At 38.9% G+C, this 16,811-nt stretch overlaps 1 protein-coding gene across 1 annotated transcript in view; it reads left to right on the top strand.

Annotated features, from left to right (window-relative positions):
- The window catches only part of BAG4 (BAG cochaperone 4), a 42,016-nt gene extending 26,166 nt beyond the window's left edge, over positions 1–15,850 (top strand). The window contains exons 3-5 of the mRNA XM_036751986.1: positions 10,643–10,897; positions 11,676–11,963; positions 13,130–15,850. Coding sequence (XP_036607881.1) covers positions 10,643–10,897; positions 11,676–11,963; positions 13,130–13,618 — 1,032 coding nt within the window. The 3' untranslated portion in view covers positions 13,619–15,850. The remainder of the gene's footprint in view (positions 1–10,642; positions 10,898–11,675; positions 11,964–13,129) is intronic.
- Positions 15,851–16,811: the final 961 nt, after the last annotated feature.

Raw genomic sequence — 16,811 nt, 5'->3', positions numbered from 1 at the left:
CTAAATAGTCCTGTTTTGAAAGACTAGCTATATTTCCCTCCCTCCTATCCCGTCCCCCTTTATTCAATTTTCTCCCTTGACCCTGTCCCTTTTCAAAAGTGTTTGCTTTTGATTACTTCTTCCCCCTATCTTCCCTCCCTTCTATCATCCCTCCTTTTTTATCCCCTTTCCCCTACTTTCCTGTGGGGTAAGATACCCAATTGAGTGTGTATGTTGTTCCCTCCTCAAGTCAAATCTGATGAGAGCAAGATTCATTCATTCCCCCTCACCTGCCCCCTCTTCCCTTCCAATGAACTGCTTTTTCTTGCCACTTTTATATGAGATAATTTAGCCCATTCTCTCTCTCCCTTTCTCCCTCTCTCAATATATTCCTCTCTCACCCCTTAATTTTATTTTATTTTTTAGATATCATCCCTTCATATTCAACTCACTCTGTGCCCTCTGTCTATAAATTTGTATATTCCCTTCAACTACCCTAATACTGAGAAAGGTCTCATGAATTACACACATCATTTTTCCATGTAGGAATGTAAGCAAAACAGTTCCACTTTAGTAAGTCCCTTATGATTTCTCTTTCTTGTTTACCTTTTCATGCTTCTCTTGATTCTTGTGTTTGAAAGTCAGATTTTTTATTCAGCTCTGGTCTTTTCACTGAGAAAGCTTGAAAGTCCTCTATTATATTGAAAATCCATATTTTGCCTTGGAGCATGATACTCAGTTTTGCTGGGTAGGTGATTCTTGGTTTTAATCTTAAGTCCTTTGACCTCTGGAATATCATATTCTAAGCCCTTTGATTGCTTAATGTGGAAGCTGCTAGATCTTGTGTTATCCTGATTGTGTTTTCACAATACTCAAATTGTTCCTTTCTGGCTGCTTGCAGTATTTTCTCCTTGACTTGGGAATTCTGGAATTTGGCAACAATATTCCTATGAGTTTTCTTTTTGGGATCTTTTTCAGGAGGTGATCAGTGGATTCTTTCAATTTCTATCTTACCCTCTGGTTCTAGTATATCGGGGCAATTTTCTTTGTTAATTTCTTGAAAGATGATGTCTAGGCTCTTTTTTTGATCATGGCTTTCAGGTAGTCCAATAATTTTAAAATTCTCTCTCCTGGATCTATTTTCCAGGTCAGTGGTTTTTCCAAGGAGATATTTCACATTGTCTTCCATTTTTTCATTCCTTTGGTTCTGTTTTATAATATCTTGATTTCTCATCAAGTCACTAGCTTCCACTTGCTCCAGTCTAATTTTTAAGGTAGTATTTTCTTCAGTGGTCTTTTGGACCTCCTTTTCCATTTGGCTAATTCTGCCTTTCAAGGCATTCTTCTCCTCATTGGCTTTTTGGAGCTCTTTTGCCATTTGAGTTAGTCTATTTTTTAAGGTGTTGTTTTCCTCAGTATTTTTTTGGGGTCTCCTTTAGCAAGTCATTGACTTGTTTTTCATGATTTTCTTGCATCACTCTCATTTCTCTTCCCAATTTTTCCTCTACTTCTCTAACTTGCTTTTCCAACTCCTTTTTGAGCTCTTCCATGGCCTGAGATCAATTCATTTTTTTTTTGTTCATTCTAGAAATTTAATTACAGCCATGTAATTTTTACTCTTGCATTTTCTCAATAGTTTCTTCCTTATAGTTCCCCTTTTCCTTTCCTACTTGGCGAGATTTGACTTTCAGCCTTTGCTCAAGGAAGGATCTTTTTGAGATCTTTGTCCAGCTTTAGCCTTGTGATTACCACCTTGCTGGGATGAATGTCCACATGGACAGTTGTACCATTAGCCTTCTCCTACTGCACACGCTCAGTGTAGATCAGATATTTCTTTCTGTAAACCTGGACCACCTTGCCAATTTGCTGTCCTTTGTAGTGTCCTCAAACAACCTGGACTTCATCATCTTTTTGAATGGGCATGGAGGGGACATTGTACTTCTGTCTAAGCTCCTTAGACAGAGGAGAAGACATGATTTTCCTCCATATGTGGGAGGGGGCATTGAAGTGCTTCTTGTGGTTCTTGCTTCGGTCAGAGGGCACACAGAGGGATTGAACTTCATTTTGATCTTAGAGCTGTGGCGGAAGAGAAGAGCCAATTCATATTTTTCTTGAAGGCTTTTGATGTAGGCTCTTTGACTTTGTTGACTTCTTCTGGCTGTATGTTTGGATCTTTTTTGTCACCAAAAAAAGATTCCAATGTCTGAGTCTGAATCTGAGTCCGTTTTGCCTGCCTGTTCATGTTCCCAGCCAACTACTTGACCCTTGAGCTTTTTGTCAGTGTATGACTGCTTGTAGAGAGTATTTTGTCCCAACTTTTAGGGGCTGCGCTGCTGTTTTCAGAGCTACTTCTACCCAGGAACCTCTGCCACACCAGCGCTCTTCCTCCCCCAAGAACCACCAGCCCGGACAGCGACCCAGATCCAAGCGGGCTCTGCACTCCCGCTCTGATCCGCTGCTTAATTTCTCCCACCGGGTGGGCCTGGGGCCGGAAGCAACCGCAGCTGGAGCTCTGGGAGCAGCACCAGAACTCCACCACTTACGCGCCCCACCAGGGCTAGGGCCGACCACACACTCCTTTCACTTTAGCAGTTTTTCCTCTAACCTTCTCTGTTGTCTTTGGCATTTGTGTGTTGAGAAGTCTGGTTACTGCCACAGCTCAGTGATTCAGGGCCCTACTGCCTGTTCGGCCTGGCTCCCAGTCTGGTTAGTCCTGGCGCGGCCCACGCTGTGTTGTGCTCTGTTCCGCTCCCAGCTCCATGCAGTAGACCCTTCCCAGCAACCATCCAGGCTTTCCTGGGCTGGAGCCCTGCTTCCTTGTGCTGTTTCGTGGGTTCTGCAGCTCTAGGATTTGTTCAGAGCCATTTATAGGTGTTTGGAGGGTCCTGGGGGAGAGCTTTAGGCAGCCATCTTGGCTCCCCCCCAGTTACATTTTATTTATTACTAGTCTTAATTGCAAACTTGTGGCATGTTTTTGGCGATCATTATGTCAATACATAGTTAAAGTTATCCCTCAAAAGTCCTACTCTCTAACCCAATAATTTTATTATTGGGAATATGTGCTAAAAATATCATCAAAAACAACAAAAAGCACTCTCTGAGGATTTTAATAGCATTATATACAATTGTAAATTAGGGCCACTGGCAATTTGAATGAGGTTTCTGTTGTGAGTTTAAAGAGCTTTAAAATGAGACTTGTTTAGTTTTTCTCACCCATTTCAATTCGTACATTTAACAGCTAAGGCTTCTCCAAACGAATCATCATCTAGTAATTCAGCATCTGCTCTGAAGAGGGGAACATGATGAAGTCCATGACAAGATGTTTCCAAAAGAAATTAATTACAGGGTATTCTTTATAACAAATTGGGATTGAGAAAGGGGTGCTGTAGTCCTTCAGATCGGCATCCAAATTGAAGTGGTGGTGTGTTAGCTTTCTCAAAGGTGGCTTCCCTGCATTCTTTTTTTATATAGGAAGTGTCTCATCTCTGATATGTAATAGGGATGTTTTCTCCTTTTAGGGACACTCTAGTTTGGCATTTGATGTGTGGAATAAGATGTATCTGTTATCTTCACTTTGAGATTTATGCTTTGGAATCTTTGAGCACAGTAATATGCCGAGGGGAATGAGAATATGTGATTAGAATGTTTCCCAATCTATTAAACTTGTCTAACAAAGGTGATATGGAAAATTTTAGTTCCGATCCCAAGTACTGTGGGGCTTATTCAAGCCCAGGAAGATACTTCTCTATGAAATTAAAGTTGGGAAAATAGGAGGAAATAGCTAGTTTCAAGGATGAAAATGAAAGAAAACAAGCAACAAAAACTACATAGGCATACAGGATACTAGCCTATTAATATAGTCATGGTTCTTCCAAGGGATTTCTGCCTCTAAAGTGATTGGCCATTGTCAGGAAGGTGGTCTTGGGTGACAGCAACTTTTGAGAGACTCAGAGTTCCCTGACACAAGTGCTTATAATTTTTATCCTTGGGATAATTCAACATGTAAATGCTAACTTGGATTTTGCAGGGAAGTGGGGAACTTACTTCTGATATATAAGGCTCCTGGAGCAGCTAGGTGGTGCAGTAGATAGAACACTGGCCTTGGAATTAGGAGGACCTGAGTTCAACTCCAGCCCCAGATACTTAACACGAATTTAGCTGTGTGACCCCGAGCAAGTCACTTAACCCTATTTGCCCAAACAACAAACCAACCAAACAAAAAATATGTATAAGTATCCTAACAAGGGTAGGAGTGCATCTAATATTACTTTAGCTATGTGTAAATATATATATGTGCATATATATTTTTTCTAGCAACATAAATTACCCTTCACCTAAATTATTTTAGTAGCCTCCAAATTCTCAATTCTTTCCCCATTTTCATCTATACTCCACACAGTTGTCAAAGTGATTTTTCTTACATTCAGATCTGACCTTGTCATTCCCCTACTCAATATTCTCCAGTCTTTCCCCTGAACTTCACTCCTTCATCAGTAACTACCTGTTGGGTATTTCAAACTGGATGCCCAAAGAGAGATCTCAAGTTCAACTTATCCAAAACAGAACTCATTATCTTTTCCCTTCAAATCCTCCACCCTTCTACCAAACTCTTCTAATTCCGTTGAAGTCACCACTGTTCTAGTTTACCAGGTTTGAAGCCTCAGCATTAACATGCCCTACTTCCTCTTACCCCATACCCCCTCATCGTTTGCCATATTATATCCTTTTTTCCTCTATAGTCTCTCCCACCCAGCCCCTCTTCTCTGCATACACAGCTCCTGCCTTAGTTCAGGACTTCATTACCTCTTTTTTGTCTCCTCACCTTATCTCCTCTACTACTCCGGTACATCTTTTTCTTTTTTTTTTTCAATGATTTTTTTTTATTTAATATATTTAGTTTTCAGCATTGATTTTCACAAGAATTTGAATTACAAATTTTCTCCCCATTTTTACCCTCCCCCGCACTCCAAGATGGCATATGTTCTGGTTGCCGTGTTCCCCAGTCAGCCCTCCCTTCTGTCACTGCACTCCCCTCCCATCCCCTTTTCCCTTCCTTTCTTTTAGGGCAAGATAAATTTCTCCACCCCATTGCCTGTGTATCTTATTTTCTAGTTGTGTGCAAAAACTTTTCTTTTTGTTTTTGAACATCTGTTTTTAAAACTTTGAGTTCCAAATTCTCTCCCCTCTTCCCTTCCCACCCACCCTCCCTAAGAAGTCAAGCAATTCAGCATAGGCCACATGTGTATCATTATGTATAACCCTTCCACAGTACTCATGTTGTGAAAGACTAACTATATTTTGCTCCTTCCTAACCTGTCCCCCTTTATCCAATTTTCTCCCTTGACCCTGTCCCCTTTCGAAAGTGTTTGTTTTTGATTACCTCCTCCCCCATCTGCCCGCCCTTCTATCATTCCCCCCCCCTTTTTTTTTATCTTCTTCCCTCTTCTTTCCTGTGGGGTAAGATACCCAATTGAGTATGTATGGTATTCCCTCCTCAGGTCAAATCCGATGAGAGCAAGATTCACTCATTCCCCCCTCACCTGCCTTCTCTTCTCTTCCTACAGAACTGCTTTTTCTTGCCACTTTTATGCGAGATAATTTACCCCATTCTGTCTCTTCCTGTCTCCCTCTCTCAATATATTCCTGTCTCATTCCTTAATTTCAGTTTATTTCTTTTAGGTATCTTCCCTTCATCTTCAACTCACCCTGTGCCCGCTCTCTCTCTCTCTCTCTCTCTCTCTCTCTCCATATATATATATACATATATATATATATACATACACACACACACACACATATATATATATATACACATACATGCACATTCACTTATACATATATATATACATATATATATATATGCATATTCCCTTCAGCTACCCTAATACTGAGGTCTCATGAATCATACACATCATCTTTCCATGTAGGAATGTAAACAAAACAGTTCAACTTTAGTAAGTCCCTTGCAATTTCTTTTTCTTGTTCTTTTTCTTGATTACCTTTTCATGCTTCTCTTGATTCTTGTGTCTGAAAGTCAAATTTTCTATTCAGCTCTGGTCTTTTCACTGAGAAAGCTTGAAAGTCCTCTATTTTGTTGAAAGTCCATATTTTGCCTTGGAGCATGATACTCAGTTTTGCTGGGTAGGTGATTCTTGGTTTTAATCTTAGCTCCATTGACCTCTGGAATGTCGTATTCCAAGCCCTTTGATCTCTCTCTTTTTTTTTTTCCTTCGATCTCTTAATGTAGAAGCTGCTAGATCTTGGGTTATTCTGATTGTGTTTCCACAATACTCAAATTGTTTCTTTCTGGCTGCTTGCAATATTTTCTTCTTGATCTGGGAGCTCTGGAATTTGGTGACAATATTCCTAGGAGATTTCTTTTTGGAATCTATTTGAGAGAGCAATCGGTGGATTCTTTCAATTTCTATTTTGCCCTGTGGCTCTAGAATATCAGGGCAGTTCTCCTTGATAATTTCTTGAAAGATGATATGTAGGTTCTTTTTTGGATCATGGCTTTCAGGTAGTCCAATAATTTTTAAATTCTCTCTCCCGGATCTATTTTCTAGGTCAGTGGTTTTTCCAATGAGATATTTCACATTGTCTTCCATTTTTTCATTCCTTTGGTTCTGTTTTATAATATCTTGATTTCTCATCAAGTCACTAGCTTCCACTTGCTCCAATCTCATTTTTAAGGTAATATTTTCTTCAGTGGTCTTTTGGACCTCCTTTTCCATTTGGCTAATTCTGCCTTTCAAGGCATTCTTCTCATTGGCCTTTTGGAGCTCTTTTGCCATTTGAGTTAGTCTATTTTTTAAGGTGTTGTTTTCTTCAGTATATTTTTCAGTATTTTTTGGGTCTCCTTTAGCAAGTCACTGACTTGTTTTTCATGGTTTTCTCGCATCCTTCTCATTTCTCTTCCCAATTTTTCCTCTACTTCTCTAACTTGCTTTTCCAAATCCTTTTTGAGCTCTTCCATGGCCTGGGACCAGTTCATGTTTTTCTCGTTGTAGGCTCTTTGACTTTGTTGACTTCTTCTGTCTGTATGTTTTGGTCTTCTTTGTCAGCAAAGAAAGAATCCAAAGTCTAAGACTGAGTCTGGGTGCGTTTTTGCTGCCTGGCCATATTCCCAGCCAACTAACTTGACCCTTGAGTTTTTCAGCGGGGTATGACTGCTTGTAGAGTTTAGAGAACCATGTTCCAGGCTTGGGGGGATGCGCCAGCTCTGCCACACCAGCACTCCTCCTTCCCCAAGAACCCCCCCTGCTCTGATCCGCCACTTAATTCCTCCCACCAGGTGGGTCTGGGGCAGGAAGTAACTGCAGCTGTAGTTCTGTAGCTGCACCACCTTCCCTGCCCCTGGGGCAGTAGCCTAACCGTGAACCTCTTCTACTCCCGCAGCTTTTCCCACTAATCTTCTCTGTTGTCTTTGGTGTTTGTGGGTTGAGAAGTCTGGCAACTGCTGCAGCTCACTGATTCAGGGCGCTAGAGCACACTCCCCCTGGCTCCTGGTCTGGTTGGTCCGTGCCGCTCATGCTGGGTTCTGCTCCCAGACCTCACCCAGAGACCATCCAGGCTGTCCTGGGCTGGAGCCCTGCTTCCCTCTGCTGTTTTGTGGGTTCTGCAGTTCTAGAATTGGTTCAGAGCCATTTTTATAGGTTTTTGGAGAGACTCGGCGGGGAGCTCACACTAGTCCCTGCTTTCCAGCCGCCATCTTGGCTCCCGGTACATCTTTTTCTACACTGCTGCTTAAGGGATTTTTGTTAAGTGCAACACTTACCATGTCATTGCTCTACTTATTTCCATTGGTTCTCTAAGCCTGCAGGATATAATATAAATTACTCTGATTTTTAATACTGATCCCAACTTTTTTTTTCAACTAATCTGTTTTCTCCTTCCTTTTTCCTCTTTTACCTTCCCTGTTGAAAAAAAGAAAAAAAAAAACGTAGTAAGTATAGTCAAGCAAAACAAATTCCCTCATTGGCCACATCCAAAAAATATAGGTCTCATTCATAAGTCCATCACTTTTCTGTCAGGAAGTAGGCAGCATGTTTTATCACAGTCTTCTAGAATCATGGATAGTTATTAAGTCTTTCAAAGTTGTTTTTTATAGTGTTATTGAATAAATTGATATCCTTGTTCTGTTTGCTTTATTCTGCATCATTTTATACATGTCTTCCTAGGTTTCACTGAAACTATTCCTGTTATCATTTCTTATGGCACAGGAGTAATTCTGCATCACAGTCACGCACCACAAGTTTGTTCAGCCATTCCCCAATTGACAGATTGCCATGTAGGTTCCAGTTTTCTGCTATTAAAAAAAGAGTACCTCCCTCAGCCTCCTTTTCCCTCTGATTGGAGGGCTGGAAGGCAGAGTACCAAAGCCTACCTTTATAAAGGGCAAAAATTGGACTTCCTGCTCACTTCACTCTTCATTAGTAGCTTTGCCTGGTTCCAACTACATGAAATAAAATTCCCCCACACCGGGTTCTCCCTCCTTTTGTGTGTTGTCTTCCCCTATTAGATTACTCCTCTGGCACATAATACAGACTTAATAAATGTTTATTGAACTGAATAAATATTGATCTCTTTGGAATATAGGCCTAGTAGTAGTGTTGCTGGATCAAAGGGTACAATGTTTGTCAATTTTGGAGGCATAATTCTAAATTGCTTTTCAGAATGGCTTTGTCAATTCCTGTCTCCACCAACAGTTTGTAAATGTGCCATTTTTCTCACTACCCTTCCAATTTTTATTCCTTTTTTTGTCAACTTTACCAATCTAATTGGTATGAGGTGGAACCTTGGAATTGCTTTAATTTGCATTTCTCCTGTTTTAGTGATTTGAAGCATTTTTTCAATATATTTGTTCATAGTTTGGATTTTTTCTTTTGGAAACAACTTTTGCATATCCTTTGACCATTTTTCAGTTGAGGAAAGGTTCTTATACATTTGAATCAGTTCATTATATATTTTGGAAATAAGAGCTTTATCAGAGAACTCAACCTGCCTTTCCAGCCTCATTACATTTCCACATTCTGTGGTCTATCCAAACTGGTTTTCTTTGTTGTTCCTCACACATGACACTCTATAACTTATGTCCATGCCTTTGTATTGGCTGCTCTCACATCTAGAATATGCTCCTTCCTTATTTCTGCCTCATAGAAACCCTTTCTTACTTCAAGATGCAACTCAAGCACCACTTTTACAGAATCCTTTCGTGATCTCTCCAACTGTTGGTGCCCTCTCTCCCTAACTAATTTATTATTTTGCATTTATATATATATATATAAAATACATACATATATACAGACACATATGTACATATTGGCTGATAGAATGTGAGCTCTTTGAGAGTAGGGATTGACTTGGTCTTTGTTTTTGTTGTCTCGCACCTAGCACAGTGCTTGGAATAGAGTAGGCACTTAATAATGCTTAGTTTTTTTTTTTAATAGATTGTCATTGACATCTTTTGTTTTTACATTGCCTAGATTTCCCCTTGTGTCATACATAGAAAACTCAAACCAGACACTATGAAATTAATAATGGTAGGCCAATTTAATGGATCCTGCAAAAAATTGGAAATAAATTTCAAACAGTGGGGAAATGGTGAAATAAATGGGGTTAATGTAATGAAATATAATGTTATTAATACCAGCAAATATGAAAAATACAAATCTAGAAAGACTTATTAAAATTATGCAGTTAAAAAAAAACAACCAAGAGAATAGAGTACATACTATGATCAAATGAGGAAAAAAGAAATTAGAAACTAGTCAATGACTGAAAAATTATACTTTATTTGTTTAAATTAAGTTACTAAGACAATTTGATTGTATTGAGATTCAGGGATAAACTTTTAACAAAATACTTAAACATTATTAAGCTCATCACAGTTTAAATAGTTCTTGAGAGTTTGTGCTTCAACATGGGTTTTTTAAGTAATAGTAGATTTGACTGTATAATAATCTGAAGTTGTTTAATTAACTGTAATTTTATTTTCCAAGAAAGAAATTTTGTATTTTCTGACTATTTAGCAATATATTCAGTCATTTTTGCATATTTCAAAGTGTATGAAGGTATGAGGATACTAATTGCTTAGATAGAAGGGGTGTGGGTGTGGGTGTGTGTCTGTGTGTGCACGCGCCCATGACCAAAGATGCTTATGCTTGGAAATGATTGTTATAGATTATAGCTTCAAAATAGGAGGGACCAATTGAGAAACTTGTGGTGTCTGGTGTTTGCAGGTTTATAAAGAAGTTTAGAAAGTGAATCTCTCTTCATATTGTCTGAATCTTTGAGTTAGTTCCATTAGATAGCATTAGGAGTTTCCAGATCTGTTACACGAGTAAACTATTGCATTAATTGCAAAAATGCAAAAGTGTTGGAGTTTAACAACCTTTTACCAAAGACCCTTCTCTGATAGCACATGCACATTATGACAGGAACACCATAATTTCCCATTAGGCATTGCCAATGGTCCAACTGTGCCTAACTTAGAATAGAAGATAAGGCACCTGGTAGAGAAAGTCAAATGCATTAAAGGCTGTCTAACTGTTTGACTGCAATTATCTTTAGATCCGTCCTTTTTCTAATTTTTTTTTCAGGTCAGGTGAAATCGTCCTATTCGAACTCTTAAACTAGTGATCTTTCTGTCTTTGTTTTTCAGGGAATGGATTCATACACAAATGGGGCTTATGGTCCACCATACCCCACAGGCCCTGGAGCAACTGCATCCTCATATTCTGGGACTTATTATTCTTCTGGACATCCTCCAGCTCCATATCCTACAGATGTTGCAAGTGCTTACCATTCCCCTGGCAATAGCCCAACCCCTGTTTCTCGCTGGACTTATCCACAGCAAGACTGTCAGACTGAAGGACCTCCGCTGAGGAGTCATGTTCCAGGATATCCTATGTCACAGGTGAGTAGTTTTTATTAGTGAGAAATCAATTTCAGTGCCTTTGAGTGAGTGGTTTTCTTTGATTATGGTGCTGACTCCAGAAGACACTACAGACATCCAGGCTATACTAGAAATGTGCCTAACAGTGGTAATGTATTCATGCCTTTTTAACATGTAGCTGTTTTCTTCCATTGTTTGGATTCTGACTTAGTCTACCTATGAAATCATGAAATCAAAGCTCTTTAGAACTATCACTGAAGTCTAACTCTTGATCCTGAATGATTCGGCTCTTGCTTAGTGTTTTCTCATGTTAATATGGCACGATGAAGAAGGAGTATTGAATTTGAACTCAGTCTGATTTTGAACTCAGCAGTATCACTTTTGTAGCCTAGACAAGTCCCTGATGCTCTCAGTGCTTCACTTTTCTTACCATAAGATGAAGGATTGAATTAGATCTAAGTTTCTTTCATCCTGTGATGCTCTGTGATTCATCTGTGATTTTGACTGTTTTGCTTAAGTGCTATGATGTGATTGGTACAATGTTATTTACTTTTTCAGAGAAGGGCACTGTAGTGTGTGGGCACATTATTCATGATAATCTGGCATTGATTTTTCCTGTCTTTAAGCCATAGAACTGCTATTTCTACTCATTCTTCTACACCACCAAACCTCCTAAATCCTTGGCATAATTTACAAAATTGAGGGGAAGCTATTCAGAGTTTTGTCTGTAGTGAGGTGTTTTAGTATCTTCACTGAGCTTTGGCAATGACTAGTAATGGGTCTTCTCATCTTACTCTAGAGTCCTGGAATGGCCCACCCCCATTATTCATATGGGGATGGAAATCCTAATGTCCCACCACCAGCACCACCACCCCTCCGAACACAAGAGCAAGTATGGACCTCCTCTGGGGTTTATGGAATGACAACACGCTACTCTTGGCCTTCTTCAGCTGCACCCTCAGCACAGTCTGGGAATTACTTTATGTCAGGATCCACTTCGTCATGGTCCAGCAACGCATCCTCTCAGCCACCTCCTTCACCCCCACCACCTCCACCCCCACCTCCACCTCCTACCCAGGATTCTAAGGTAAGGAAATGTGGAAACATTGCTCTTTATATGTATGCTTTTTTTTTAAAGATTTTTTTTATTTTTAGTTTACAACACTCAGTTCCGCATGTTTTTGAGTTCCAAATCTTCTCCCCTCCCCGCCCAAGATGTCGTGGAGTCTGATATATGTTGTACATATGCCTTCACATTAAACTTATTTACACAATAGTCAAGTTGTAAAGAAGAATTATGACCAATGGAATGAATCATGAGAAGGAAGAAATAAAATAAAAAAAAAGAGCAAATAGTTTGCCTCAATCTGCATTCAGACTCCACAGTTCTTTCTCTAGATGTAGACAGCTCTCTCCATCATGAGTCCTTTGGAGTTGTCTTTGAACCTTGTATTGCTGAGAAGAGCCAGGTCTATCAAGGTTAGTCATCACAGAAGCAGTGTGTCTGTGGTTGTGTACAATGTTCTCCTGGTTCTGCTCCGCTCACTCAGCATCTATATGTATGCTTATTTAAGCTTAACTGCATTTGTCTTTGTCTGTAAGAAATGTAATAAGCGTTTCTCCTCATTTGAGTAAAACACATGGTGAGTAGGTGCTAACTTCCACCCTCTCGTGAGCTTTGACTGAGTTTACTGCTTCTCCCAAAGAAACATGGAATTGGTTAGGTTTCTGTTTACTTATAGTACTTTCAGACTATTAACTCATAGGTGATGTTCATTCCAAATATGTGAGACTACATTTGGCAGTTCTCAGATCATCCATATACACAAAGGCAAAGTCAGTGAGAGTGGATTCTAATAATAAAATGTGTATTTGGTTTCTTTTCACAAACCTACTGGGTAGTATAGTATACTCCCAGCATAGTATATGCCCAGTATAACCTACTGGCAAAGGACTATTTAATTCTTGTTTGTTAGGTCATAGGATAGATTGTGAGGTGATGATGATGTTCATTTGCCTCAGAGAGCAGATTCCAGCCTTTGCCCCTTTTCTGTCCTTGGCTTTGGACAGGTCACTCCCTTGTACCATCTTAGGGATGTGTTCCTGCCAGATGATTGAGGGAGATCCAGCTCTGTTATTGGGAGGACCCTTCATTTGCCTTCCTGGTTGTGTGGTTAAGATGGGGGCTAAGAGACTTGGCATTGATGGATCCTTATCAAAACTAATTTTTCATCCTTTTTCCTTGCCTCCAAGGATCCCTCATACCCTCACAGCCAGCCAGAGCAAGGTGTGAACCGGAACAACTTTTCCAGTGATGTCCATCAGTACGAGTCCTCCTCGGAAACTATGAACAACACTAACCCGGACCTTTTCAGTTCCAAAGTTCAGTATAGTGCCCAGCCCCAGATGTATGGTAACTCAGCCAGGAGAATTCCCAGCAGTCAAGATCTGGGTTACAAAATCCCTGAAGATCATTCATCTTCAGAAGAAAGTCAACCACCAGGTATTAAAAAAATCACACAAGTGCTAGAGAAAGTCCAGTACCTTGAACAAGAAGTAGACAAGTTTGTAGGGAAAAAGACAGACAAGACTTACTGGCTTCTAGAAGAAATGCTAACCAAGGAGCTATTGGAACTGGATTCAGTTGAAACTGGTGGCCAGGACACTATTCGACAGGCAAGAAAAGAGGCTGTTTATAAGATCCAGGCCATACTGGAAAAACTGGAAGAAGAAGCATTATGAGATGGATGTGCAACTAGTAGAAGCCTGTTACTAACTTGACCAAAGATCTCTTGATTTTGGTTAATTCTTATCCCTTTGAAACTGCTGTTGATGATAAGAAGCAATAAATGCTGACTTTTCCTTCATTTAAAACTATTAAAAAAAAAACCGTGGCAAAAGACTTGGAAGGACATCTTGGTTCCAAATTGTTTTCAGTTTGTTGTTTCAGACCAATGAATGTAATAGGAAACTACGGAACCATCAGCATTACCAAGTCAGCCACTAGTTCTGAAGGCATCTAGGGATGTCTACAGGCTTCTTTTCAGCAGAAGGGAAATTCACTTTATGTAACAGGCTTATCAGAACCAGGTCAGATGAGGCTGGATATAATCTGAAGCAAACAGGCATTGTTTTTAAAGAGCTGGAGTACTTGTCTAATTTTGTATGTTGTGAAGGCTTTATAACATGCACTCCATGTGTAAATTATAGTTTGGACTTGAGCCTCCTTGGGCCTGTCTTGTGTTGCTATTTATAGCTCCATAAATCTGGTCATGAAGCTTGAAATGTATCCTTCTCTATTTGGTGCACCTGTAGTCATATGTTTAAAGTGACCATACAAGAGACCACGTTGATAGCCTGTCAGTGTGGCATCTCTGAATATTAGTTAATACTTTTCCAGCTCTTGGAAATATTGCAATGTTTAGTGATATTCTTGATTGTGAATTGTTGTTCCCCTTCTTCCCCTTATGTGCAAATCATCATTAGGTTGGAATTTTTGCCCATGAATTGTAGTAGTGGAAACGGAATCTGGATGTGGCAATAGTAATTTAAGAGTGAATGTGTTCATCAATTTTTTTTAAATTTTTTACATCTGAATGGGATTTGGGTGAGGATCCACTTTAAAATTATCTTTTTCACAGTGTAATTCTGTTTTCCACTACATCATATACACTTGCTCCTTCTTTATAGAGCACTATGATGACCACAGGTAAGACATGAAACATCACAGTGACTAGAAATAGTGACTGCAGGAAATAATAAACTTGATTAAAACATGATTATTTGGTTAGTAGCACTCTCCATCTCAAACTATTAATTTTGCCCTCAGTATTCCTATGAACAGAGTAGAGGTCTGTTCAGTTTACAGCTATGAAAAATGAGTGTGAAAGCCAATTGTAAAAGTTTAGGAAGAGAATCAGCCATATAGGTAGAATGAGAATTGATTTTTTTTCATGTTCTAAAAGTGTACCTCATTATCCAGTCTTGCTGAAAGCAAATTAATTTTATGGATAGAAATTCCTTTTTAACAGAAGTCTCCTTTAGCCACTGTTAGCTCAGATATGTCTCAGTACCAAACTTCAGCAAGGGATATTGAAAAGAAGATGCTATCTGTGGTGGTTTGGGTAGTGTGCAGGGCTGTTTTTAAGAAAGAGACTTGTGAAATATACTGAATTTTATCATCTCTGGTGAGTTTCAGTATATTGAAAAACCTGGCTATTCCTTAATAGTCTATCAATGCAGCAATGGCATTTTGTAGACTGAGCCTCATGAGTGTTAAAAGGGAAATGTGTTTTTCTACCATAATATATGATGAGAAGAGTATTAGCTTATACCATGACTTGTAGTTTTGATGAGCGTACAGTTGGATGTACTGATAATTTATTTGAGGGCTATATATTTAGCCCAGGTTCAAAAACCTGAATATAGACAACACTACAGAAAAGGAAGGAGTCCTAAAGCTATGTTAAAATTAATTTAGACATCATTTCAAGAACATAGTGGGTTACCAGGGGCTAGAAGAATAAAATGATTAGTTTCTTCCTTGCTGTAGCATGTGATGTACTATTTCCCTAAAGACTGGGTTTAGTGTAAGATGATTAGGATAATTCAAGCAAACTCACAACTTGCCTGAATTAAAAGATGAACACCAAATTGTGAGCAGTGAATACAAGTGCAGATAAAAAAACTTAAGGTAAAAAAATGAAGCTAGTAGTTCCTTTAGCAGCTAAGAAGAAATTGAGAGGTGATAACGGTGTCCCTGATTCATTGGGCTGCTTCAGCTTTTGGGAAGGCCAGTACTGACATGTTTATTTTAGAAAATTGAGCGTTTTCTTGAATGTTCGCATTAAAACTTGGGCTTGTTTTATACAAAAAAATTTTTTTAAAGTTAGTTTTTGATGTCTGTGCCACATTCTGTTGGGTATCACTTTCACTTGAATCTTAAATAAAGTTATTCAGAAATGGCTTATTAAATACAATTGAGTTTTCTTTATAATGAAGCCACTTCCTGTTACAAATACAGAAACATACAGGTAAATGCTTGGGGGGAAAACTTTACAGAAACATGTGGGGTACTTGCTTGTACATTGTCATTGCTAAATTCTTTCAATTCAGTTACAGTAATCAACTAACTTAATTTGAATTCAGGCCAGGTAGTTGGAAACCTTGGAGGAAAATGACCTGCTTGGTTTTTTTGTTTTTCCCTTTCGGGGATGAGAAAGGAGGGCTTTTTTCTAATGCTTTTAAATGTTTAATGATTGTCATTGTTAATGGAAATAATAATCTAAAAATGCCTTCAACTTGAGTTTTTGGATTATAGGCCAGGCTTACTAGTTAAACCCAGCAAAGCAGATTATTTGTTAAATATGAGTGACTAGCTCTTGCTTTTAAAGGGCAGTGGAAGAACATGTTGATATAAATTTGCTGCAGTATATTACTAACTATAGGAAGCATGAGAAGTGATATAAAAGATTATGAAGGACACTATGGCTCCACAACCAATTAAGACAATAGATGGGAACTGTCCAAGTGCTACTTTGGTACCTTCAGTATAGTGGGAGATGTCTTCCAGCATATTTGATTGATGATATATAATATTTAGAGAAGACTTATTGATGAAAATAGGAACACACAAAATGGAGTTAGGAGACCTAGATCATAGTGTTGAATCTTGGGACAAACTAATAATGTGAACATTGGACAAATCACTTCCCCAAAGCCTTAGTGTCTTTGTCTATAAAGTGAAGCTGAAATGAAATTATTTTTTAGTTCTTTTCTAGCTCTAAAATTTTGATTGTATATGTATAATTATGAACCCTTACAGCTGGAACTCTCATGAATAAAAAAGTATCCATTGGCTAAATCTACTTAGCAGAATTAAAGTGAAAGGAATTCAAGAATTATGTCAAAGTCATAATATATCAGAGGTATAGTA

The sequence above is a fragment of the Trichosurus vulpecula genome, chromosome 3 (genome assembly GCF_011100635.1).
Source record: "Trichosurus vulpecula isolate mTriVul1 chromosome 3, mTriVul1.pri, whole genome shotgun sequence".
Lineage (NCBI taxonomy): Eukaryota > Metazoa > Chordata > Mammalia > Diprotodontia > Phalangeridae > Trichosurus > Trichosurus vulpecula.
The sequence above is the reverse complement of the archived record's forward strand: the minus strand, read 5'-3'. Positions and strand labels throughout refer to the sequence as shown.